Source organism: Danio rerio, chromosome 3 (assembly GCF_052040795.2).
Source record: "Danio rerio strain M-AB ecotype USA chromosome 3, GRCz13ab, whole genome shotgun sequence".
Classification (NCBI taxonomy): Eukaryota; Metazoa; Chordata; class Actinopteri; order Cypriniformes; family Danionidae; genus Danio; species Danio rerio.
In genome coordinates, this window is record NC_141023.1 from 16,421,378 (window position 1) to 16,447,458 (window position 26,081).

The 26,081-nt window shown below is 33.1% G+C and overlaps 1 protein-coding gene across 13 annotated transcripts in view; it reads left to right on the forward strand.

Annotated features, from left to right (window-relative positions):
- stat3 (signal transducer and activator of transcription 3 (acute-phase response factor)) overlaps positions 1-26,081 on the forward strand; it is a 79,278-nt gene that overhangs the window by 12,842 nt on the left and 40,355 nt on the right. For 7 of the 13 annotated variants that reach the window (XR_015479496.1, XR_015479490.1, XR_015479494.1 and 4 more), the window contains 1 exon segment: positions 21,047-21,180. Coding sequence is in view for 5 of the 13 variants with exons in the window: in XM_087242106.1 (XP_087098232.1) it covers positions 21,053-21,180 (128 nt within the window). In the remaining 8 variants the exon portion in view is untranslated. 13 annotated transcript variants of the gene reach the window in all.

Below are 26,081 nucleotides of genomic sequence, written 5' to 3' on the forward strand. Positions count from 1 at the left end.
TCGTAGGCGGGGGTGGTTGTTAAATATCAATTAATTCATAACAAATTAATTAATTGTAGCCTACCGTTTTCACTAACTGACCCACATGGTCTTTGCTTTACCCACAACCAAATCATAAAATAAATAAAGTTACAAACAAATGACCACTTGTCAATCACTTTTTTCCGCGGGACTCTAGCATAAATAGGCAGTGATTGTCTGTGCTGTTCTAATGGCTTTTTCCCACAGGTGGTGGAGGAGCCAAGAGTTTGGTTGGAGTTCACTGTAGTGCATACATTTTCATTGTTTTCACTGCGAAAAAAAATGCAATAAAATAAAAATATGAAACAAACTGTGCTTTAAACATCTTCACTGTAAAAAAAACATTAGTTATAGCAACAAAAGTCCTTCATTCAAGAGCAGTGAGTGATATTTTTTTTTTTTTTTTTAATATTGCGCACTGTCCCTTTAAGAGCAGTATGGTTCTGATTTATGGTTTCTCTTTCACATGTCTTTTGATTCTCAACTCATTTGTTTATTACATAAATGAGGGTTAATATGAATAATCACTAAACATTGTGTTTTGACACAAATTTGCATGTATTTGACCATATGATGCACATCTCCTGCTGCAAAAGATACGTTAGAGTACATTCTTTTAATCATTTTCAAGTAAAACTGCACTTTGCAGAGCAACAATGTGTACAACTGGAAAGAGGGCGGTAAATGATGCAATAATTGGTTTATCTTTATTATTGTTTTTGAATAATCGTTAGTAGCCAAAATTGAAACTGAACTTTTGATTAATTGCACAGCCCTACTTAGTCCTATAGTGAGATTATCATGAATCATATCGAATTGTGAGTCAGGTGAATTGTTAAATCCCTAATAGTTAATGGTAATACTTTTTTCATAATTGATAGGACTGTAGTCTAAAACACTATGCAAGCATCATGAGAGAATTGCAATCTCACAATGTTTATATTTTGTATTTCATTTTTTTGATATGTTTTTTTTCTTGTGTTTTAACTGTAGTGATTAGTTTTTGAAGTGTTTTATATTATATTAAGATTTATTTTATTTTTTGACATTTTTAATCCGTCATTAGCCTTGAAGTCAAAAATAAATAAGTAATTCAACCTTTCATATGCTTTAAAATGTAAAATAAATAAATAGTCCTTTACATATGGTCAATATCTAAACTTCTTTCATTGGATTTACAGAAATAATGTTGTGATATATATCGTTATCAGGATATGAGAGGACTTTATTTGTGATAGGACATTTTTGTCATATCACCCGGCCCTTGCTATTAACAGTTTGATAAGATGAATGTCAATATAGGCATTTGCCACCTCTAAAATACAACAAATGTGACACTATTTATACACTGTGATCATGATATTAAAGATGCTCCATTGCCAGTGTGCACCGGTTTAGACTCTTGCAGGCTTATTTGAAACCTCTCTTACTTTCGATGAAAGGAAAGCAGCATCTGTCAGCTGTTCTTGATATTACTTATTCATGTCCTACTCAGCTTGTTTTTGTTCACTACCTAGAGACCTCAATATAAAGGAGACTGAATATAAAACACTTTAAAAACTAATACAGTTGAAACACAAGAATAAATAAAAAAATAATGTATCATAAAAATGAAATACAATATATATGCATTGTTCAAGATTGCCGTTCTCTCATGATGCTTTCAAAGTGTTTTAGATTACAATCATATAAATTATGAAAAAGTATTACCATTAACTATTAGGGATGTAACCATTTACCTGACACACAATTCGAAACATTTTCTTAATTTTTTTTCAAAATCAGATAAGTTCACATTGCGAAGTCAAACACGGGTCACACATCCTGAATAATGAAGTCTTGCTGATTAGATGCAGGTCAGATGTGAAATTTGCAGACAAGCTAATAATAAGGATGTTGGATTAATTTACGATTGGTTTCTATTTTATTATGTACAATTTTATTGCATGTAAACTGAATGTCAGTGTATGTAATGCATTTTATATATTATGTTTGTGCTCTTTTGCTCAGGGCAGCACACATCTCTATAAATGACAGCTAGATTAATGGTATGGTTGAAATTGAAATGCATTTTTGATTACTCTGCACAGCACTTTTGTTAATCAGTTACAAATCTTTTTTTGCATTGCTGTTGCAAATTGTGTTGAGTTGTCTCTAGATGTTATCTAAGTGGCTAATTTCAGAAATGAAAACTGATAATGACAGTTTTGAAATCATTAGCAATTAAATTATTATTAAACACAGAAAATAGGTTTGTTGTAAATTATACTTCTAACTGCATGTTAGTGCTGCATGATATTGGAAAAATCTGAAATTGCAAAATTTTATTTTTCAGTGATAATACTGTGATATGAATATAGTTTCACAAGATAGTTTGAATAGCAATATTTGATGCTTTTTCTGGGGAATCTTATGGTATTCAGGTATACATTGTTTAATGATTTTCTTAAAAACCTTAGGGGAAGTGAAAGTTTTGTTTTTTACTGTCAGAAGAAATGAGTAAAAATTAAGAGTTTTTGATTAAAAAAAGCGGTAACACTTTACAATAAGGTTCATTAGTTAATGCATTTACTAACATGAACTAATCATAAACAACACATGTAGAGCATTTATTAATCATAATTGAACATTTACTAATGCATTATTAACATCCTTGTTAATGCTTGTTAACATTAGTTAATGCACCATGAGTTAACATGAACTCACAATGAACTACTGTATTTTCATTAACTAACGTTAACTAACATGAACAAATACAGTAGTAAATGTATTGTTCATTGTTTGTTCATGTTAGCAAATGCATTAATTAACATTAACTAATGAACCTTATTGTAAAGTGTGACCAAAAAAGCTAAATTATCTGCCATTATTAAAATAATCTAGTTTTTGCTTTGAAATGTAGATATTGGGACTAGAAACAAGGCAAAAATTAAGAAAAAAGTAAGAATTTTTATTTTATTTATTTTATTTTTTATAATCATATAAATACAATGATTAATAAATACAATTCTGTAGCTAAATACAATGATTAATAAATACAATTCTGTAGCTCTTGGTCAACTAAAATTATTGTAAAATGATCATTTTTTTCATGAAGATTTTTTCAACACATTTTTAAACAATAGTTTCAATAACTTGTTTCTAATAACTGGTTTATTTTGTCTTTGCCATGATGACAATATTTGACATAATGACATGAAATTTTACTTGATAATTTTTAAGATGCTAGTATCCAGCTTAAATTGACATTTAAAGGCTTCACTAGGTTAATTAGGCAAGTAAGGGCAGTGACTTCATTGTATAATGATGACTTGTTCTGTTGACAATCGAAAGAAATATTGCTTTAGGGGGCTGACAATATTGATCTAAAAATGGTTTTAAAAATATAAAAACTGCTTTATGTAGCTGAAATAAAACAGCTAAGACTTTCTCCAGAAGAAAAAATAATATAGGAAATACTGTTAAACACTTTGCTCTTAACCTTATATATCATAATTTCTTTTGGGAAATAATTGGCAGACAAAAGCTCCAAATGAACTGGTTTTCCTCACAATTAAAGCACAATTAGAAACAGGTGCTAACCTTGCTTAATTGATGGTTATTAACTAAATCAATTCTCAAAGGTAATCAAGGGTTTTATGAACCTTTAAAGTGCATGCTGCCTTTCTATTTATGTTAAGCATTTGTGTCGGACGTATAAAGTATATTTGCTTTGCTCATCACTTTGCATAAGTGACATTGTCCTGCCTGATGGGAATTTGAACTTTTCCGTGGAAATCAACAATTTGTACTTGATATGTAAATCTCAATAGTCAATTGTCTTGTCTTCCTGTGTTTTAAATATGATCCTGAGCGTTACTGTAAATTTAGACATGGGAATTACTCAGAATAACAATAATGTTAAGTGGTGGAAAACCCAGAAAGTGTTGTCGATCTAATCTTTGCATCTCTTGTCAGATGATCCCTATCCCCTTAACTGATTTCAGTAAAAAATAAAAAATAAAAAAATAACAATTTCCTAACTTGATCTTATCTTAAAAAAGTTTGAGATCTGCACAATTAATTTGTGTCGGGACAATATGAATAAATTTTTTTTTTTCAAATTTAAGTGGATTAAACATCAAACAATTAGGCTATTTTTTCAGCTCATTATAAATGGGTAGTTTGAACAAACAGCAAACGTCATTTTATTTTGTGTGTATACAGTCTATGTTTAATATGCATAGGCATGGGAAGATAACCAGTTTCAAGGTTTACTGTGGTTTGGAAAAGTCAATGTTTTAAAACCGCAAGAATGTTCTGTTTTACAGTTCCTATGGTATATAACGACAGCTTAATTTAGTTTATTAGGGCAACAGTATCTCCAGCAGGGCCGTCCACTTAAAAGCTGCTGATTCTGCAAACATCAGAAAAACAAATCGCTTGTATACCAAGATTCAAGCATAGAGCTAAGCAGTGCAGTGGCTTCACTTTATACAAAGAAATGAAAGATGTCCAAAGATGCCTTTTCATGTTGTCAGGAAAGCTGTGTTTTTGAAACTAATAAAGATAAGACGTCAATGATTTATTTGAATTATCTACTCTGACATGTTTACTGTTCCAACATATTATAAATGTTTCTTAAAATAAAATTCAGTGTGTTTAATGGGATAAAAAAAGTTGTTGTTTTTTACCGTGAGATTGGCCTTTCGTAATAATCAATGTATAGGCTTATTGCAGAACTCAATAATTTTTGGTGATGCAATATATATCGCCCATACATACAGTAAAAACCAATTCTTGCAATATTTTAGCTGATTGTGCAACATCTCCATCTCTTATGGAGGTGTCAGTGTCAGTATGGTTAAAAAAAAACTATAGTATTTACTAGGGGTGTAACAATATTGTAAATACCGTCATACCGTATTTATATATACATACCGTCATACCATAATTTTTTTTCAATATTACCGTAGGCGCATGACTCAATAAAACTATATTTCTGAGAAATGTTTGCTTGGGTGAATGAAGTGAACGGGAGGTAGCGGGAACTACAATTCCCATCAGCCTAGGTGTGGCCATCATCCTTTGCGGTCTGTTGTCACTACAGATCCAGTAATGAGGAAATGGAGTGTGCTGCTAGTAGCGGGGAAGAAAAAGAGCTGGAAATGATCGAACCTAAAGCGGGTTTTAAATCGGATGTGTGGAAGCATTTCGGTTTCTTTCTAAAAAGATACGAAAAAGGAGAAAAGGTGACAGACAAAGAAAAAAAACAATATGCAGGCACTGCCAGACTGTGGTGAAATATAAGTCGGGGAATACGACTAAAAACAGTCATGGGGACTGCAGAACACAGCACACTTGTTAGATTGATGCAGACATTGACTTGTACCGCAAAGAGACCTCTATCTCACTCATGGCTTGTCCTCTCAAGTGGTGGAAAGACAATGCACAACGTTACCCACTGCGGTCAACCTTGGCTAAATCATATCTCTCTGTCCCAGAAACCTCAGTCCCAAATGAGAGGGTTTTTTTCTGTTGCAGGGGACATGCCCAGAGATCCCAGCTTTTACCAGATTATAGTTATATGATTATTTTGCTTAAAAAAACCCATCTCTATCTAAGTGAGTGAGTGATTAAATGTTGAATGTGATGAGTTTTCAACAATACTAAATTGAAACAATTTTTTTTTATATGGTTTAGTAGTTTTTTGTTATTAAAATTAAAAAATGTAAGTTCCTGTTTCGAAACTTACAGATAGATGGCTAATTTGTATGTCATTGATATTTTCAGTGCTAAGGTAAATAAACACTTTTGGCACTTTTTTCGAGTCTTTTCATTCGTTTTGTTTTTCCTGTAAATTATTCAATAAATACCGTACCGTGCCATTCATGCCGAGGTATTATCGTACCGTGAAATTCTGATACCATTACATCCCTAGTATTTACTATAAATTACTAAAGTATATTTTCATGTGGGTGTCTGACAGCTGAAATAGATCTATAGCAGATATCGCAGCCTCTGTAACTTTTTACCTTTTTTTTTTTTACATTTATTATTATTTATTTAGGATAAGTGTTTTCACATTCTGATTCCAATGCCTAATTATTCAACTGTTAAAATGACTATACTTAAATGAAATATTCTTAAGAATAAATTATTATTATGTGTTATTAAGGAAGAGTGTACTTGCATTGAGATATTATATTGTCATTTAAGCATTATTTAATGATGAGTGGCATGAAATTAGGGATGCAACGATTAACCGATTTCACCATTTAACGCGATTTAATTCGTCAAGGTTAATTAATCGTAAAGGCTTCTCAACACAGCAGCACGGAACAAAACTGCTGCAAATAAACAAAGTTATGGCAACTGCGCACTAGTTTAAGGTTCTGAGCTTGTACATCGAGGGTAACACACACACACAAGGTTTAACTATGGCTGATACTATTAACTAAGGGCCGTTCACATTTTGCATCTTTTGCATGTGCAAATTCGCTTCCAATGGAGGCGCACGACTTGTGCTTGCATATTGGGAGCTACATGTGCGCACTGCAACACACTCACGCTTTTTATACACAGTTCTACTCTCATCCAAAAAGGAAAAAAATACAAAATAATAATACCAAACATTTTTGTAATTGAATAGTTGATCTAAAGTACCTTTCAGACAGACATCCAGCAGTTTTTGACTACATTTGTTCTCTTTAAATGAGAAAGTTTTACATTTACATGAGAAAGTACTTATAATAGATTTACAATAGACAAATACTGATGTTTATTTATTTATTATTTTTTTTGTTTATTTATTATTTATTTATTTGTATATGTAATATTTGTTTGTTCATTTATTATTTATTTATTTATTTATTTATTATTTGTTTGTTTATTTGTTTGTTCGTTTATTATTTATTTATTTATTTATTTAATTATTTTTTTTTTCAGTTTAAAATTATCACTTGTTTAAATGTCAGAAAGTTTTTTTTCCACTTATTTTTAAGTCCAAAGAGAAATGAACTGTTGTTTGTTCATTATTATATTTTGTGTTGTATAGTATTATTTGGTTACTGAGCAGCATTACATAGCACTTAAAAATATAAGGAGTTTTCATGTGACTTTAGAAGCTAGTAGTTTTAAAATCAATGAATGCATAATAACCGTGAAACAGTGATTATTCCTCAGACTGTAATCGTGCAACCGAAAGCTATAATCGTTGCATCTCTACAAGAAATGGTTTCAAAATAATAATAATATAGTTTATTGCATTTTATTTTAGTGCCATATATCATACAACAAAAATCAGATACTATGACAGGCCTATCGTGAGATTTAAAAAGAACTGAACATACTTTAGATCACAATACCATGATACCGAGAAACAAGTTATCATACTGACAGAATCTTCCAGCCCATGCCTAAATAAGCATATCATCATTTTAGTGTGAATTCCAAATGTGGGGTGACCGGCAACGGGTTAGATATAAATGAGCTTGCGGTTGGAGGCAGGTAGGAGGTGAAAGACATTTGTTCAGGACAGAGAGCACTGCTAGCTCCTTTATCAGCCTGCACGGAAATGGAAAGGAGGCTGAGTTCACAGCCAGGTCTTTTATCTTAGAATGATGTATCTGTGAGTGTCACATGCTTTCCTGCTCCAAAGGGTGGTTGCAACATAAGCGATTGCTTTATTCAGTGTTGTGTAAAAATCATGGCTTGTTTATGTAGGTCAAAGTGAAAGTTGTCATGGTTCTTAACAAAAACACAACAGGCTTTATTTCATTGATGTGAACGTGATTGCAGGAAATAAGCTCTGGATCCATCAAACTGATAATGAATTTTTAGACCTAAATAGGTCTAATAGGATGTATATAGTGAATTAGTACACATCCAGTAAATAAAAATACTACAAATCAAAGCATTTTTTCATTAAGTGCAAAAGAAATTAAATCTAACCATATGGTTTTGTTGGTTCATATTGCTAGTGTTGTGGTGAACAGCTCATTTGTGCATGTCGTTAAGAAAAAAAAAAATGGTTTGCCTGGTAAAAATACAAAAAGTTTGTGCAAAATATTGTGTCTGACATAAAAATACACTGGGGTCCGTTCTTCGTGTGTGGATTACTCAGTTTGCTAGATTTGGTTATTGACGATTTGACATGAGCAACGATTGTTTCGTTCTTTAAAACTCATCTGAGAGTTGTTGTTATAGCAACATGTCTGGCACCTCAAACTTGTTCGGGAGCAGGCGTATTTCATATAAACAGGATTGGGTCAGGTCATTCAAGCAAAGGTAATACTGCAAGTATGTACTGAATTCTGATTTTCTGACAGTAGTAGTTATGTACGTTTGGGAAAATAGTAAAATAGTTTACTCTGCACTCTGAAATAAAAGTACAAAGACTGTCATGGGATGGTTCTCCCCAAGGGGTTCAAAGAGAACATTTATTAATATGGACTTTTTAGATACAAATGTGTGCTATTTTAAGGTACCAGCTTTAGTAGAATTTTTGTATGATGATAGACAGGCACAATATTCAAATTTTTTTTTTTTTTTTGTTAAGGAATAATCATTTATGCAGTAAACATACATGTTTTGACAGAAAACATTGCAGTGATTTTATGCTTTGCTAAAGTGGCAGACACCTTTACAGATATCAAAGCTTTTGATGCAAAATTAATTCAAATATCAAGTTATTTCTTACACCAATCAAGAAACTTGAATAGGCGACTATAATAAAAAAATCTGCTCTAAATGTAAAACTAAATAAATTGATAAGTACTCGTCATATGAAAGTGCAAAGCCTGTAACCCACAACAAAGGTCGAAAGTTATTGTGTGTCAAATTTAACAACCTGTTTTCTACAAATTGTATGTATTTTTGCTCAGATGGATAATTGAATATTAATCAGATGATGCCATTACGCTGCTGAGTCGTCAGCCAATCGTTGATCTGTTCGATCTGTTCTTCACAACACACGAAGTTCTTCCATACATTTCAATCTGATTCATGAACTTGTTTGAAGAACCAAATTAGCCAGAGATCAGTTATCAAGATTAAAAGATCCAGGATCTGCCAAATCATCTTAGATCATTTAAGCGAGGTAGGAACAACGGACCCCTGGTTGTGTTCCTGTTTTGTACCATTTAGACTTGAGCTAATACAAATATAAACATGTTGACTGCATCTATGGTGATGATGATGATGATGTGGTTAGCACTAGGGCTGCACAATATATCATTCATAATGGTTACATCGCAGGATATGCAATGTTGAGTTTATATTATAATTTAGCATTTGCATGTGTTTTTGAGGTCTGTGACTGTATAATGCAGGGGTCACCAATCTCGCTCCTGGAGGGCCGGTGTCCCTGCAGGGTTTAGCTTCAACTTGCTTTAACACACCTGCCTAAATGTGTTTTAAGTATGCATATAAGACCTTGATTAGCTATTCAGGTGTGTTTGATTAGGGTTGGAGCTAAAATCTGCAGGACACCGGTCCTCCAGGAACAAGTTTGGTGATCACTGGTATAATGTTTTTGAAACCATTCAGGCATTAGAAATAGGACCATTGGTGACTTTAATAATGATTAATTTTATTTAATCACTTTTATTATTGGAAAAGTGGCTCAGTGGTTAGTGCTGTCACCTCACAGCATGAAGGTATCTGGTTTGAGTCACAGTGCCAGTTGGCGTTTCTGTGTAGAGTTTGCATGTTCTTCTTGTGTTGACGTAGGTTTCCTCTGGGTGCGGCAATTCCAACACGGTCCAAAGACATACGGTACAGGTGAATTGAATAAACTAAATTGTGTGTGTGTGTGTGTGTGTGTGTGTGTGTGTGTGTGTGTGTGTGTGTGAATGAGTGTGTATGGGTGTTTCCCTGTACTGGGTTGTAGCTGGAAGGGCATCTGCTGTGTAAAAACTCTTACACATTATGGGGATTATGGCAGTGGAGTATGAGTTTCTATTATTCTGTTACTGCACAGCATACTGTTAGTAATGACAATGATACAACACTGTTTATTTCAATTGTGTTTTCTTCTTTACTGTATATAGAGATTTTATGTGGATGCACTCTCCCTTCTTTCCAAATAGAGATATTCAAGTCACCTGGTGAAATTGTTCATATCATGAAATATATTGCAGAATATTGCAATACATATTGTTGGATTTGTCCAATATTGTGCAGTCCTAGTCATCGCTCTCAACAGCACAGAATTCATAAAAATAAATGCAGCTGGGTAGCTTATTTTATATATTATATACTTTCTTTTAATAATTTTGTAGCTTGTCAGACTGCATGAACATAATTCCCATGTCACATTGTAAGATCTCGGTTTTCATAATGTCAGACTGAAAGACAATCACGAACAGGCAAACGAGGACACGCAAGAAAACTTATCCTGTGTTTGACGTCACGCATTCATGACACTTTCTCGTTTTCAGAAATGATGCCTCATAGCAAACCCACAGTAACATAAACAATCTGAAGCCTTTTCAGCATTTCCTCGCTGTGCTTTGGCATTGTTGCACCAGTTGTGTAATCAGATTCAGTGCTCCAATTGGTTCTTGGTTTGACCGTCACTGTAACTGAAGTCAGTGCAGGAAAGTGTGGGAAATCTGTTGAATTTTCCAGAGCTTCATTGAAGGGAAAATTTGATCGCATGTGAACATGTTAAACATGTTGTGATTAAAGATCACAAATTTCAGCTTGAGATTATAGGAATCTTTTAGGATTTCCCAAATTTCTCTTAGATGAACAAATTGTGGCTGAGTTTGCACAGTGTGTGCAGGGATTTACTACATGACTCCTGCTGACCTTTAAAAGTGTTAGTTAGTCTTAGTCCTTGATTTATCAGGGGTCGCCACAGCGGAAGGAACCACCAACTACTCAGGCATATGTTTTACACAGCGGATGCCCTTCCAGCACTGGAAACATACATACTCTCTCTTATTCACACTCATACACTACGGTCATTTTAGTTAATCTAATTCACCTAAAGTGCATTTCTTTGGATTGTGGGGGAAACTGAAGCACCCGGAGGAAACCCAACACAGGGAGAACAAACTAAATTCTTCTTATTATTTATGTTATATGAAAACATGTAAATGATGCAATGGCAAAATAACAAAACCAGTGTTAACCATTACACACTCAACCAAATGCCTTCTCATTTAAATAAATGAAAAAATAAGTAAATATTTCCTTTTCAGCGCTCTTCAGAAGTCTAAATTCTCACTCAATCTGATAGTGTAGCCTTGTTGCTAGAGAGTTTGACCAGGAAGTTGTTTGGCATACGAGGAAGTTGTTGGCGTACAAATATGAAAATTCTCTGCAATAAATTTGGCTACCGATCACTGTGTTCAGACTCGAGTGTAGCATCTGTGGTTTTAGGATTGTTTGCATCCTCTCTTGATTATGGTAACTCATTTGAGAGTAGGGCTGGACATTATGACTGAAATCTCCTCACGTTTCAACTGTCGTCTTCCTCATATCCTGATAAGGATGTTTATCAGGATATAGCACCATTCAGATTCAAACGCCTTTAAATGCAAATGGATTGTTCTTTTAAAATTTGCATAATTTTTAGCCTTTTTTATGTCTAGTTATTTCTCTTTAAAGGCAATGAAAAGAACGTATTCATCACCATAAATGTGAAATTACTGAATCGGCAAAAAAGAGCCAGTTGAAAAAAAAACATTTAGAGGCCCAATTACACATTACCAATTAAATGACGGGCAGATGTCTATGTTTATCAGTTACACAATTTAATTAATGAAAGATTACGAACTTATTATTATTAATATCAAGAGCAAGCAACCGTGATCATAAATAAAATTTATTTTATTTTATAAAATAAAATCTACTGTAACAAGTAAGAAAGGCCACATAGTTTAAAAAGTGGGTAATGTATAATTATCATGCATCACACCAAACAGGTCAATAATAGGTGATGGTGCTATATCTATTGAAGTAATAGCTGAAAAAAAGACAAATACTGAAACCCCAGAATGAGGAGATATAAATGGATTTAAGTGCCTAAACCCCAATGACACCTATTACACTTTGGATCAATAGTTGGGTCGATCTGTGCAAGCCTACATTTCGACCAGTGTATTTGGTGGACCACTTTCGTTATTCATATTTCTATCTGCATCACAGTAATAGCATGTACTATTGTGCTTATACACAAACAAAGTAATTTATTGCAATTCTTTTTTTTTTTAAGATAATTGGTTGTAAACAATTTATATTTGGTGAATTACACTTGGGTGGTAATACAGTAATATGGTACAGTATCAGTTTCAATACAGTTTTACTGACAAAAACAATGCACTTATATTGGAGACAAGTATTAAATATTAAATATAATTTATTTAATTCCTAAAAATGCGTATGCATTGTCATCACGGGACAGTGTGGAGGAGAGAGAGGTGATGTAAGATGGCGAGTCGCGCACCATATAAATGAAATTATAATGCACCATTTTTTCCAGTGTATAAATTATATTTAAAAACTATTAACATAATGCATTTTGCGACACCGTAATGTAAATGATAGAGCATCATATGAAACAACAGACTTCTCATTTTGTCCAGATTATTTATATATATACACACACATATAGTCATATTGAACAGTCCTATTTGAGAGGTGCAATAGAAACTTCCTCCAACCTTTAGCCAAATCCTTCCTGGCATTGAAGACTGTTGTTCTCCTTCAGGTCTTAAGCAGGTTCCTGGTTTTTTTCTTTCAAAATGCTGATAATCAGATCACTATGACTCATCTACTTGACATTTACTCTGCAATTTGAGCCACAAACCAAGCCAACTTCATTGAAGAGCTCCGAGGCTCTGAGAAGTGTTCGTTTTTTTTTAGCTTGTCAAGGAAGGAAGGCAAACCAACAACTGAAAACCATGGTATTGTTCTGGTTGCATAACGTTAAGGTCGCAGACATGAGAGCTGATACAGGAACTAGGAGCATTGTGAATGCACACTGATCTGAAATCAGCCGATGGCATTTCAGAAGATATGATTTAGTTGTTGTTCACTATGGGATTCAATTTGGCTTTTGGCTTTTGGGAGCATTATTGACGTATTGTAAATTAAGAACGGAGGTCAGATGGTGGTAGACAATCGAATCTCCCCTTAGGGAGCTCATAATCTTCCTTGTTGAAGTTTTTGGCAATATGATCTAAGATGATCCTGAAAAACAGCAACGCTTTTGTAACGTTTCCTGTTGCATTCATGTAAGCTGTTTCAGTATAGTTGGTGTCAAACCACATGTTATATAACAGAGACATTTAGACCATTATTGAGTGTTAATTGAGGAAAGCATTTAATATACTATTGAAAAAGCATTGTTGGAAAATAAATGTTATTTTTTTTGATATTATGAGATATGAATTAGGGCTGCACGATATTGGAAATTTTTATTAAGCGATTATATTGCGATGTGAATACATTATTATCAGATAGGGCTGTAATTCAATATCAATATATATCGCAATCGTTTTTTTTCAATAACGGTGTTCTGATTTTTAAACCCATTTCTGGTATTTCGATATAAATTTGCATATGTATGTTTTATTATAAATACAAGATAGTATACCTTGTTTTATTCGTCACTGAATGACTTTCCGTGCTCAGCCGTCAGAAAGAGCATGATGTCACTTTCGTGATGACGCACATCACAGAGACATGCTGCCAGCGCTCAGCAGTTGGTTTAGCTGCTCTGTCGCAGAAAGCTACAAAATGCTACAAAATTAGTGCCCTGAATACGGATATGAGGGAACAAGCTTTACAGGTAAGAGTGCAGACGAATTAGTTGATGAGAGAAAAAAGATGAATGCAGTGTTGTCGAAGTTGTTCGGCTTTTTAAGTTCTAAAAAACTTGTAGTTTCAGTGCCCATTCAAAATGTGCGGGAAAGTAATGCCAACTAGCATCAGGAAAACATCAAATCTTTTTCACCCGATAGAACATACTGAGAGTCAGAAGACGAGGCATCATAAAAGTTTAAGCCAACCTGTCACCTCACTGTACACCTTTCTGACACAGACACCAAATACACCAAAATTAAGAAACATAGGGCTCTATCATACACCCGGCGTAATGTGGCGCAAGGCGTGGTGCAATAGTCTTTTGGTAGTTTCAGCTTGGCGCAAGAGTCGTCTTGAGGCGTTGCGCTACGCTGTTTAAATACCAAATGCATTAGCGCTCAGATGTGCGCCCATAGGCGTTCTGGTCTAAATAGGAAGGCGTTCTGAGGCGCACTGCTGGCTCGTTGCTATTTTGAGAAACTAAAATAGATTTTTCATTAGACCAAAACAAACCCAGTCTAAACTCCAGCGCAGAGTTGCGCCTCGCTTATGCACTGCTTAATACGCACAAGAGAGCAATAGGCAAATATCTTTACACATGAAAAAATGTAAATATTAAGGATATATATAGGATATAATAAGAATATATATAGGATATGAATAAAAAGGATTAAAATATTACAAAACGTATTATTTTCTAGCCTACATAAATATGAAAAATCACTGCTTTATGTCTTCTTCATCTGGGGAGGCTTTTTCAGTTAATTCATAACAATTTGCTTTTGTTTAATGTTATTATTATTATTAGCAGCATTATTTACTATATCCATATTTATATTAGTCTTATTAAAAAAAAGCTTAGATTTGCCCACCTGTCAGGTTTTAGACCATATGGGGCACAGCATGTGTTTTAGGATATAACTCAGGTTTTCGAGCACATTTTGTTATTATTGTTCATTTATTTGTTTGCTGGAAATTAGAACTGAATTTAGAAATAGTTTTGAAACGAATATTTGCTCTTAACAAACGAAATTAATTATTTATATACTAATTGATGTTTGTGCGTAAAGGTTTCCCTATCCAAGAGCGAAAGTGAAAGTAAATCGATTATCTCTCATTCTCACGCAGTAGATGCTCTGTTTAACAGTTTTCTGTTAAAAAAAAATGTTAACTGTTTGCTTGTGAAATGCTCAGTTTTTCCACTTAGACTTACTTTGCGTCCTGTAAATAGCGAATGCGCTTATGGCGTGATGCAGCTGGCTCTTAAAGGGAGAGGGAGATGAGACTCTAGTTGGTTTATTCTCAAAACACACCTATAACTCATTAAGAAAATAAACTCAACCCTTTTAGACCATGCGCCACGGCGCTAAGCGGATTTTCCCGTCCTTTAATTGGCAAAAATGCGTTCTGACACGCCCTGAAAGCGTTTGCGTACTGTGTTTTGCGCTCTGTGCATAGACCATCAAAATAGAGCCCATATTGTGATATAAATTTTTGCCATATCGTCCAGCCCTATTACCAGATGACTTAATATCTCTAATTGGAAAGAATTTATAATTTTAGATCGATTGGGATGATTTTGCAATGGGAGTGCAGAATCTCCATAAAATCTAATCTAATAAACAAATTTTTAAAATTTGGGGTCTCCCTGACACATTTTTAATGTTGCCTTTGCTATTTGCAGTGGATTTCTGTATTTGCATGTGTTGTGAGTATTTTCATGCATAACAAGTTATAAATACAATTTGAAAAAAAAAAGATACAGTTTCAATTAAAGTATTTTATCGTTTCCTGAGTCTAACAGTGTTCAAGTACAGTAACTGAGTGATAAAAATAAAATTAATTAAATAAGAATAATTGTAGTTAAGGTCACAAATGGTACAATTTCTCATACCTGAATGCTTTTAAAGCCATTTTACAATTTCAGGCATCTAAAACACGTGCAAATGATACATTCTAATACAAACTCAGCATTGCATATCCTGCGATGTGATTATTGTGAATGATCGCATTGTGATATCGATGCTGAAACGATATATTGTGCAGCCCTAATATGAATCCAGTTTCTCATTGGTTGTTTGAATAGCTTTGTTTCACAGTCTATAAGTATTCAAGTACAGAAATTAAATAATCACAATGTCAAAAATGTCATGGTAAGTAAAAATATAGTTTTATTTTCACCTTTGATGAAATAAAGTCAGAAATTCTTCTTAAAACAAGTAAGTTATGAAGGAAAATCTTATTTTCACTTTGAAATTTAGATATTTGGACTAGAAACGAGACAAAAATTTAAATAAAAAAGTAACTTTTATTTTTGCATAAATCGTATGATTTCGATATAAACAATTTAATAGAATAAATCTTTGTTACACTTTTAAACATCATAATTGTTTGTGCTAAATGTTTCAAACTCTCTTGAAAAGCTCAGTCACAGGTCTTAAACAAGTAAATGATAAACCTTCACTCTAATATGGTCAAACTTAGCAATGACTCCAAAAATTGCATGTGTTCTGTAGGTCCTGGTCAACAATAATTCAGACACATCATTGCGTATCCTGCAGTGTGACTATTGCAGATGTGCACATTGTAATATCGATGTTAAAAAAATACGGTGTGCAGCCCTATTATGGGCATAAAGTATGACGATAGCATATCCCTATTACACTAACAGTAATTTTTTTGGGGGGGGGTTTTCACACAATGGTAACTAAAACAACCAAAAAACCACATAAGCTCCACATATGCCATCTCATGTTCATGAAATATGTGAAGCTTACATGATATGTGGTTTTTGGATCAGCTTTCATGTGAAGTCAACTGTGCTGTTCACAGATTGCACATTAGTGTCCACATGCGATCGCATTGGGTCACAGGAAAAAGTTTGTAAACCACACGTTTCACATGTACTTCACATATTTCACAAGTGATTTGATCATTTGAGGCTTAAGTGTTTTTTTTTTTTCAATGAATGTACTAAACAAGAAAGTAAAACTGCTTGAAGGAGGCAGTAAATGACTTCATGGGCTAGACATTGACTCATTCACTTGATCCTTTCAAACAGGTGATTCATTCAGAAATTAAGTAAATGCTTTCGTTTTAAAAATGGGTTGTTGATTTCAATTCTGACAGCAAACTCAAAACTAACATAGGCAAAAAGCAAATGACAGTCCTTAAAGGTGCTGTATGTACGTTTTTTTACTCTTCTAAAGCATAACAATACCGTAATATGTTTGCAGATATTTTAGAAACATGCTAAGTGAGAATTCTTGTTTATCTAAAAAACAATGAAGTCAGTTATTCTGCTTTGAAAATGTGTCCTAGTTTTTAGGAAACTGCAAACTGGTTGAATATTGATTCAAATATGTCATGATTCAGAGAAGTCTGAACAATATATCATTTGTCCGTGTGTATCCGCAATAGTCACACCGCAGGATTCGTTGTATTTATTAAAGATTAAAAGGTAAAGATATTTTAAATGTGTATATTTTAATTATGTATAACCATCGTTTTTTTTTTTTTTTTTTTTTTTGGCTTTTTAAACTATTTTTAACCTTACAAAATTTATTTAACTTTTATTTTTCCTTTATATGCTTGTAATTTTTTGCAAATACAATATAGAAAACAACTCGATCAATTCAGTCGATCTAAATTAATGAAATCTTTCTGAATAGAGCTATTCAAATCATCTGGTGAAATTATATGCAAATCACAATATAAATCCTAGCATAACAAAATATGGCAATGTTTGATTTTTTTTTCAATATCGCACAACCCTAATTCAGATTGGTTCAAACAAATGAAATCACAGTACATTTGGAGTAGTTTATATGAGTGAATCGTTGAGGAGAACTTTGCATGCTTTTTTCTGGTAATCTCAGAGATGCATAAAACTCCAGCTCTGCTTTTTGTGTACAGCATCAAACCAAGCAACAAGTAGTTTGACTATTGATTTATTTTGGTCATAAATTGATTGGGTGTCCTAGAAGAGCGTAATCCTTAATTATTCTATTGAGTCTAAATGAACTATTAATAATGGTTTTTATTGTAAATAATCGTTTTTGATATTTATTATGAACTTTGAGATTCTGGCATCATTATTGACATTAGTTCACTGTAATCCCCAAAAAGTGAAGGTGACTCAAAGCATGTGAGGGAACCGACAGCAACAAACCATTTAAGTTCAAAAATGAATCTTCGAGTACTGTGAACTTAATACATTTGAGTAAATGAAGCAATTTGAGCATAGTAAAACCTGATATATGAAGAAAACTCAAACCAGCTGAATACTATAAAACCCAATAAGTTAAGGCAACTCAAACCGTTTGAGGAAACCGATTGCAACAAACCATTGAAGTTAACTATTCAATATGAGTACTTACTCCATTTAACTTGAAGTAATGAGGTATTTAATGAACTCATTACCTTTAACACTGAATTCCAAACTCCTTTTCAAATGAATAGAATTAATTTCCGGTACATTTCGAGTTAACACTCATTTCATTTAATAAAGTTGACTGTTGGGTTTTACAGTGTAGCTTATATTAAGTACTGCAGAAATCAGAAATGTGGACCTTTCCAAGATGGCAGTGGATTGGCACCTTTCTGGAAGACATTCATATCTCTGGGGCCAACCCTCCACCTCATACTCTTATATTTTCACCTGTGCATTTCACAAAGTGCACTTCCCTATTGCTCACGGAGCAAGCAGACATGGCGAGTCAAGTTGCAGTTCGTTTTGTGGATAATAATGTAAGTTGGCTTTACTACTTTAGGATTTGGACTTTGTAAAATACAGTATGTAAATAAGTTATTGATCTATTTAGATATCTTTATACATGTATTGAAGGTCAACTTTATATATATATATATATATATAGTACTTAAAGTTTTGGTGTTCCGTAAGTTCTGTTTTTTATTATTATTTATTTATTTGCTGTAAAGCTTATATAAGAATAGCATTTTTATAAGAAAACAAATTCTGTTCTTCTTGTTGAGTTTGGTCAAAGGAGAAGTGAAATCAAGAAAGCCAGCCAAGTTCCATGAATTTTCATTCAGACTTGACAAATTTCATTCAGACATTTCCCTTTTTTCTTGTGTCCTTTTTTCTCTATCCTTCCTCTAAGCACAAACCTGAGAGACTGTAAATAATATGTGTAAATAATATAAAAAAAGTGTTGTGTGCCAGCAATAGTCTTTTTTTCATCTGTTTGTCAGCACAAACCTTTCTGTGTGGATGTGGTGAACTGCAAGTGTATGTGTGTTTCACGGTATCTTGAGGTAATGCCGAGAGAAACAGCGTCCATGGGCTTTTGAGGTTTTCCTCTTTGAACGGATGCCCTCGCTGTTTTACGATCAACAGCCACTGATTTCTGTGGCCTTGACATGCTGGTGAAAGGAACTTTTCACTTCCTTGACACCTCAGATGTTTGTCTGTTTTGTTGTTAATGTTGCTAGTGAAGATTCCAAGCAGTTGCTTACTGAATATTCTTTCAAATGCAGATGATCTTGGCAATTTAGAAGCGATATTCAGTGCTGCAGCTCTTAATATGTGCTATAATGATCGGCCATGAGGTACTTTCACTCTCTGCTTTTTGCCACTGTTTTGAACTCTTCATAAGGAAGTTGAAAGGGAAAAATATCACGAAAGCTGAACGAACCAGTTATGTTTGTCCTATTTGTGCCAGTTCATGGTTCAAAGTTCTCTTTCTCTCTTTCACTTCAATTCAATTCAGTTCAATTTATTAAATGCTTTATTATTGGCATGACAGATGTTACAAATGTATTGCCAGAGCATTCATAAACGTTACATTAAAAAGAACGTACATGTATTTAAAAAAAAACAAAAAAACATGATAAACACAGTAATAGTAATAGTAAAAAATTAAATAATAAAATTTTTTTATTTAAATTAATAATTAAAATAATAATAATTCAGAATAAACTACATTTAACAATCAACATCTTAGGATAAAACGGTAATATTACATTATAATAACCAGTTTATTTACAGTAATTCATTTATAATAATCCAGGTGTGTGTGTGTGTGTGTGTGTGTGTGTGTGTTTGCACATGTTTTTATTGCACTCCTCTCTTTTTGAGACATGGGTTGCTTTGGTCTTTCTCTCTTTGATCTAAATCCACTATCAATGTCCCATTTAAGTGTTAGTAATTTTGTATCCATCTCTGTTCGTTGATAAAACTGTTGTTGTTTTGCTATTTGTTGGGATGCAACTGCAAACTGGTTGAAAATCTATTCAAGCATATGATGATTTAGATGTCAAAAAAAAAGAGATCACAATACAATCGAGTGAATCCCTGAGGAAAACTTCACATGCAGTTTTTTCTTCGTCTTGTCTCAGAGATGCATATTCAGCTAGTGTTTTTAGTGTATGTATGCCAGATGAGTTCATAGTTCTCTCTCTCTCTCTCTCTCTCTCTCTCTCTCTCTCTCTCTCTCTCTCTCTCTCGCTCTCATTTTTTTCACATTTTCACATTTTAGGTGCTTTATTGGCATGACAAATAACTACATTCATATTGCCAAAGCAGTGCAGTGTCGCTGCGTACAAACAAGACAGTGCAAAAAAGGGCAGTAGTGGAAACAAAAATCTCTCTCTCTCAAATCTGTTCTTGTAATTGTAAATTATCGCCCCTTTTTAATATGTTCAAAAGGATTTTTAGTAGATTAGTAGATTTAATTTTCTCCAAAAAAATCTACATTTATTGCTATAAGTGTTCTGGTTTTGTACTTCTAATTGTTTGATTGGTCAAGTAAATTTAGCCATGGGTATTGCATAGAAAGCCTAATTTTAAGATCAGAAACTTAATGTGGTTAGTTTGTTTTAAGGCTTTTATGGAATCAAGAATGTGACTAGAAAACTATCAAATTGAACAATGATGAATTGTTTTAAGGAAAAAATTGTGCATTAAAGTTTGTTCATATGCACACTGAAAAAAATATTAATTTGATTTTATATATATATATATATATATATATATATATATATATATATATATATATATATATATATATATATATGTGTGTATTTAGTAATGTTCAGTTTAATTTTTTAAATTATGCCAACCTAAATTCTTTGCAGCAATTTGCGATAAACCATTTTTTTTAATTGTTAAAGAAGACAACTTATTCTTACAAATAAAAGAGAAGAGGATTTTATGTAAAATGGTTTTAATGGAATTTTACTATATTGCCTATTCTCCTACCCGCAGGTCAACATGGCCCAGTGGAATCAGTTGCAGCAGTTGGAGACGCGGTATCTGGAGCAGCTGTATCACCTGTACAGCGACAGCTTCCCCATGGAGCTCCGACAGTTCTTGGCCCCCTGGATCGAGAGCCAGGACTGGTGAGTTGCCAGCAGTGCAATACGTCATAAGCAGGGTCCAGACAGAAGCTGCAACCTGTGATTTTTGTAATAATAATAAAAAAGAAATCTAAATCTGTGGATTTATGTAGAATGATTTTGAAAGTGCAAAAACAAAGTCATTAAATTGATTTTGTTTTACAATGCAAATCCAGTTATAACCACTTGTTTGGAATATATCTAGTGAACAACAGACAGAAAATATTACTTTGCAGACGGTACATTGTCATCTAGACAATTGCATATTATTTAATAATACTTGTGAAAATAATATAAAAACTGAGCACATATGCAACTGCACATATATACATAAGTAAATAAATAGACTTAATGATGGTCTCAAATATTTGGTGGGTGCAGATTATGTGTTGGCCAAATCATAGGAGATAAAGGCTGCATCTGAAATCGCATACTTTTCATACTTCCAGTTTTTCATAGCGAGAAGGACAGAGACTGATCTGCGCAATTGGGAACACCTGGTTTCCCCCTCTATAAGCCAGCAGTGTTTGCTTGTGAGAGCCGTGCTTTTGCTTCTGTTTATTTTGTTTTGTTTCTCTCTAGCTTTGGTTAATATTTGATTTTTGATTTTCTAGCCGCAGTTGAGCACTTGTTTATTCTTTAATGTTTGAATAAACATTTTTTTTTTAACTCTTGGGGATTTATAATATGAGCCTTTTCTTATGCTTTGAGTGTTTCTTAATACTAAGAAAAGATGTTATTTCGATGCTCTCTCAACAGATGTTTATCAAATTACTCTACTATTAGCTCTAACAGTGTACTTATAATAAACACTGTAAGCCTCAATAATTAAAGATAGTTTATGTATTTGCAGAGTTGCATAAAACCCTCAGACTGTTTAAAGTGGATCATCAAAAGAAATTATAACGGATTTCTAACATTTCTAGCATGCCAGAATTTAAACTATCGGATTTTTCAGCCGTGACATTCTGACACTAAGAGAAGTGAAGATTTTAATCACTCTGTCACATGGAGGTGTTTTTGGACCGTTTAACATGAAGCTCGTGAACTTTAACCACTCCTAAACATCACGTTCAGAGCGGCACTTCCTTATTCTTAGAATATTGGTCATCTTTGTCATGCCTTTGCCAGTAAAGAGCTCCAGGACAGTCTGCTATGAACAAAAACACAAACGCAGTGACAGTTTTTTCTTCTTCTGGTTGTGCTTTCTCACTGTGTCATTGTGAATGGCCTCTTTATGATTCTGCTGTGGACTATAAAATGTCAGTCTGAAATGACTCATGTCCGGTTTCATCTCCTCATTAGTTTCTATGTCACAGCATGCATCTTTGTATTGGGAAATGGAGATGTTTAATGCAGTCAATAAAATAAACTTGGGTTCATTTATTTCATTATTGAACAAGTGAAGGATCTCATGCATGCATTCAATACTGCTAACTGTCCTCTATGGGGCAGCAACACACTTTGAAAACCCAGAGCTTTATCATAATAACGTGTTTGTTATATAATTTTGAAGCTGAGCAAAAACATATGCTATATTTGTTGTATACATGTTACAACACGTTACAAAAAGTAATTATTATATTTGCTTTATATGCCAAAATGTGATAACAGCTTTATTTTGCCTATAGGGTTGGACTGATGTCTAAATATTCTGGAATCTGATTTATTATTAAAAGCATTCATTCATTCATTTTTCTTTTTGGGTTAGTCCCTTTATTAATCTGGGGTCACCACAGTGGAATGAACCAGCAACTTATTCAGCACATGTTATGCACAGTGAATGCCCTTCCAGCCCAATACCATCACTAGGAAATTATTAAAAAGATATAAGATATAGTTACACCAGATACGAGACATTGTTGTAACCTTGAGCCAGTCAGTACAAATAAGGAGAAGGCGAGTGTATTTGTGGTAGAAAATACATTTATTTGAACTCCTTTTGCTAAACAAAACTTTATTAGCTTACAAAAGACACATTATATAACTCGTCCAAGAAAGACATGCTACTTAAAACATAGAGAACCATACATACACCGGTGTTTCCAATCCTGACGCAATCAACTGGATCTGTAAACACACACAGACACACGCAAAAGCACAAACGCCTACATCCCAACAGAAAACGGCCACAAGGGGTCGTCACACCTTCCTCCTAAAAAATAAAGAAAGTCTTTACCCGATTTAAACCCCCCCCCCTCCCCCCACAAAAAAGGTGCAATACCTAGATCAAACAATAACAAACAAAAGGGTTGTCACGCACGTCAAAATGAAAAATATCAGATATGAAAGGTCCCATTTTGCTGTCTGTGTCAAATTAAATAACGAAAACATTGTTTATACACAGAAAGTAGACTAAAAAGTGTGTACAAGTAGCTTGTGTGCTTTAATGTTTTATATATCATCTGTGAAAATAAAATGGCAATTGCAACATTGTCAAAATTATACCAAACCATTTATCGGCTGATTAAAATGCAATCAGTTTGCCTTGACGTGAAGGGATTGGCTTATTTTTGCATATTTAGATTATTGAACATAAAACAATTAAGTTGTCACCCCAAAAAAACTTAAGAATTGTCTTGTTTAAGCTCATTTTAAATAAGTAGTTTAAACAAGCAGAAAATGTGCTAACAGCTTTAGTTTGCCCAGGGTCAGAATTAAGTGTAAATATTTTGCAATCTGTTTTCTTATTACAAATATATAAGATATAACATATAATTAAACCAGATATGAAATTTCAAAATGAGGAATATCAGATATGAAAGGTTTTTTTCACATCCTGTGTCAAATGAAATTTATAAAAGCAAATTTATACACACAAAGTAGATTTTAAAAAGTATGTACAATTACATGTCTGCTTTAACGTTTCATATAATGTCTGTGAAATTAAAATGTCAAAATATGGGTGGAATAATTATCCTTCATCATTTAGCATAACATTCACGATTATCATTTGTTTATGATTATCAGAATCTTTATTATCATTGTACAAAATACAACGAAATTTACGTTTGCCCTTCCCTTCAGTGCAGTCCTAATTGTCTAAAACAACAGCAATAATAACAAGAAATAAAAGAGTAAAAAGGCAACAATAATTATAAAAAATAGTAACAATACAATGTTAGAAGTGTGTATTGACCTTATTCTAAAATGCGGAAGTGCGCCTGTTTTTGCGATTGTCTTAGAACTTCCGATTCAGTCGCCTATGGGAGAAATGACTAGGAATAATAAACGGCAAAAAACAGTCAAACTACTTGCTCTACAAACAAATGTTTGCATGATTATACAGACCAAGTAGAATAATATAACAAGAAAATATCAAATTGCAACATGAAGCAGCGTAATGAGCAGTTTTTAATGTCTAAAAATGAATGGAAGTGAATGAGACCGTAAGTCTCGAGCCAAAAAGATTCAAATGGCAGCGCCCGCTCGTCGGCGGAGAATAAGGTCAATAAAGTGGATTTTCTAGCAGCTTTTAAGCTTAAAAGCGAGTATAATGTGGGCCAGAAAGGCATACAATTTAATGTCCGTGCGTATAAAATGGCAAGTGCGTTTTATAGCAGCTTTCAAGTTAAAAAGTGATTAAGGTTTTGGAAGTGATTAAGTGGAATTATATTTAGATTGTATTGGTTGCTGACAAAGAAAACACCGCATGTAGATTCTCTTGTTTGATTTGATTACAGTACACAAGCCTCTGATTATGTCCACCTTATATTTTGACAGCATATTCAAGATTATCTGCTAAATAAAATGTTTGTGCACTGTAAGAAAATGCTGGGTTCCACACAATCAGTTTGTCTTGGGAAAACGTGAAGGAGTTACGTTATCAGCTTTTACAAATTTAAGTGGATTGAACTTAAAACAATTTAGTTGTCCTAAAAAACCTCAAGAATTGTTTTGCTTAAGCTTATTTTAAATATGAAATTTAAAGTAGTTTGAACGAGCAGAAAATGTGACAACAGCTTTAGTTTGCCCAGGGTTAGCAATCTGATTTATTATTAAAAATTAAATATAAATATATAAATATATAACCCTATAAATATAAGGTTCATTTATTAATTTTCTTTTCGGCTTAGTCCCTTTATTAAGCTGGGGTCACCACAGCGGAATGAACCGCCAACTTATCCAGCATATGTTTTACACAGCAGATGCCCTTCCAGCTGCAACCCATGACTAGGAAAATATATAAGATATAATTAAACTAGATATAAAATCTAAAAGTAAAAAAAATATCAGATATGAATTCTTGTCAGATATGAAAGGTCCCGTTTTGTCGTCTGTAGTCCAATTAAATTTACAAAACCCAATTTATACAAACAGAATTTCAATTTGAAGAAGTATGTTGAGTAAAATGTCTGCTTTAATGTGTCATATAATGTCTGTGTAATTAAAATGTCAAAATGGGTGGAATAATTATGCTTCATTTAGCATAACATTTATTTACGATTAAATGAACTTATTTTGACTTGTGCTTAGTATATAAAACTGTTACATTTTATTCAATTCTTAAAATGATCTTACTGATAAATTGGTAAAACTGAGCTATTTATAGGTGTAATTTACAGTTTACAGATTTACTTTACTTAATTGAAATCTGTAGTCTTTTTTCATTATTGTTTTTATTCATTTAAATTATATTACAAAACCCAGCAAACAATACAGAGTATTAGCTTGTATAATATTTCAGAATGTACTTTCCCACCCCAACATTTATTAGTGATGTTTATTCTTTTAATGTCATCAAATAGTTCTTGTTTTAAATATGCCAGACAAGATTTTTTTATATCAATTATTGTTACACAGAATGACATTATAGTCAAGTATCTTTTGTAAGGTTTGATTTTGCAGAGTAATATTAAATCAGGACTTATTGTAATGCTTGGAGAACAATTATAAAAATTAAG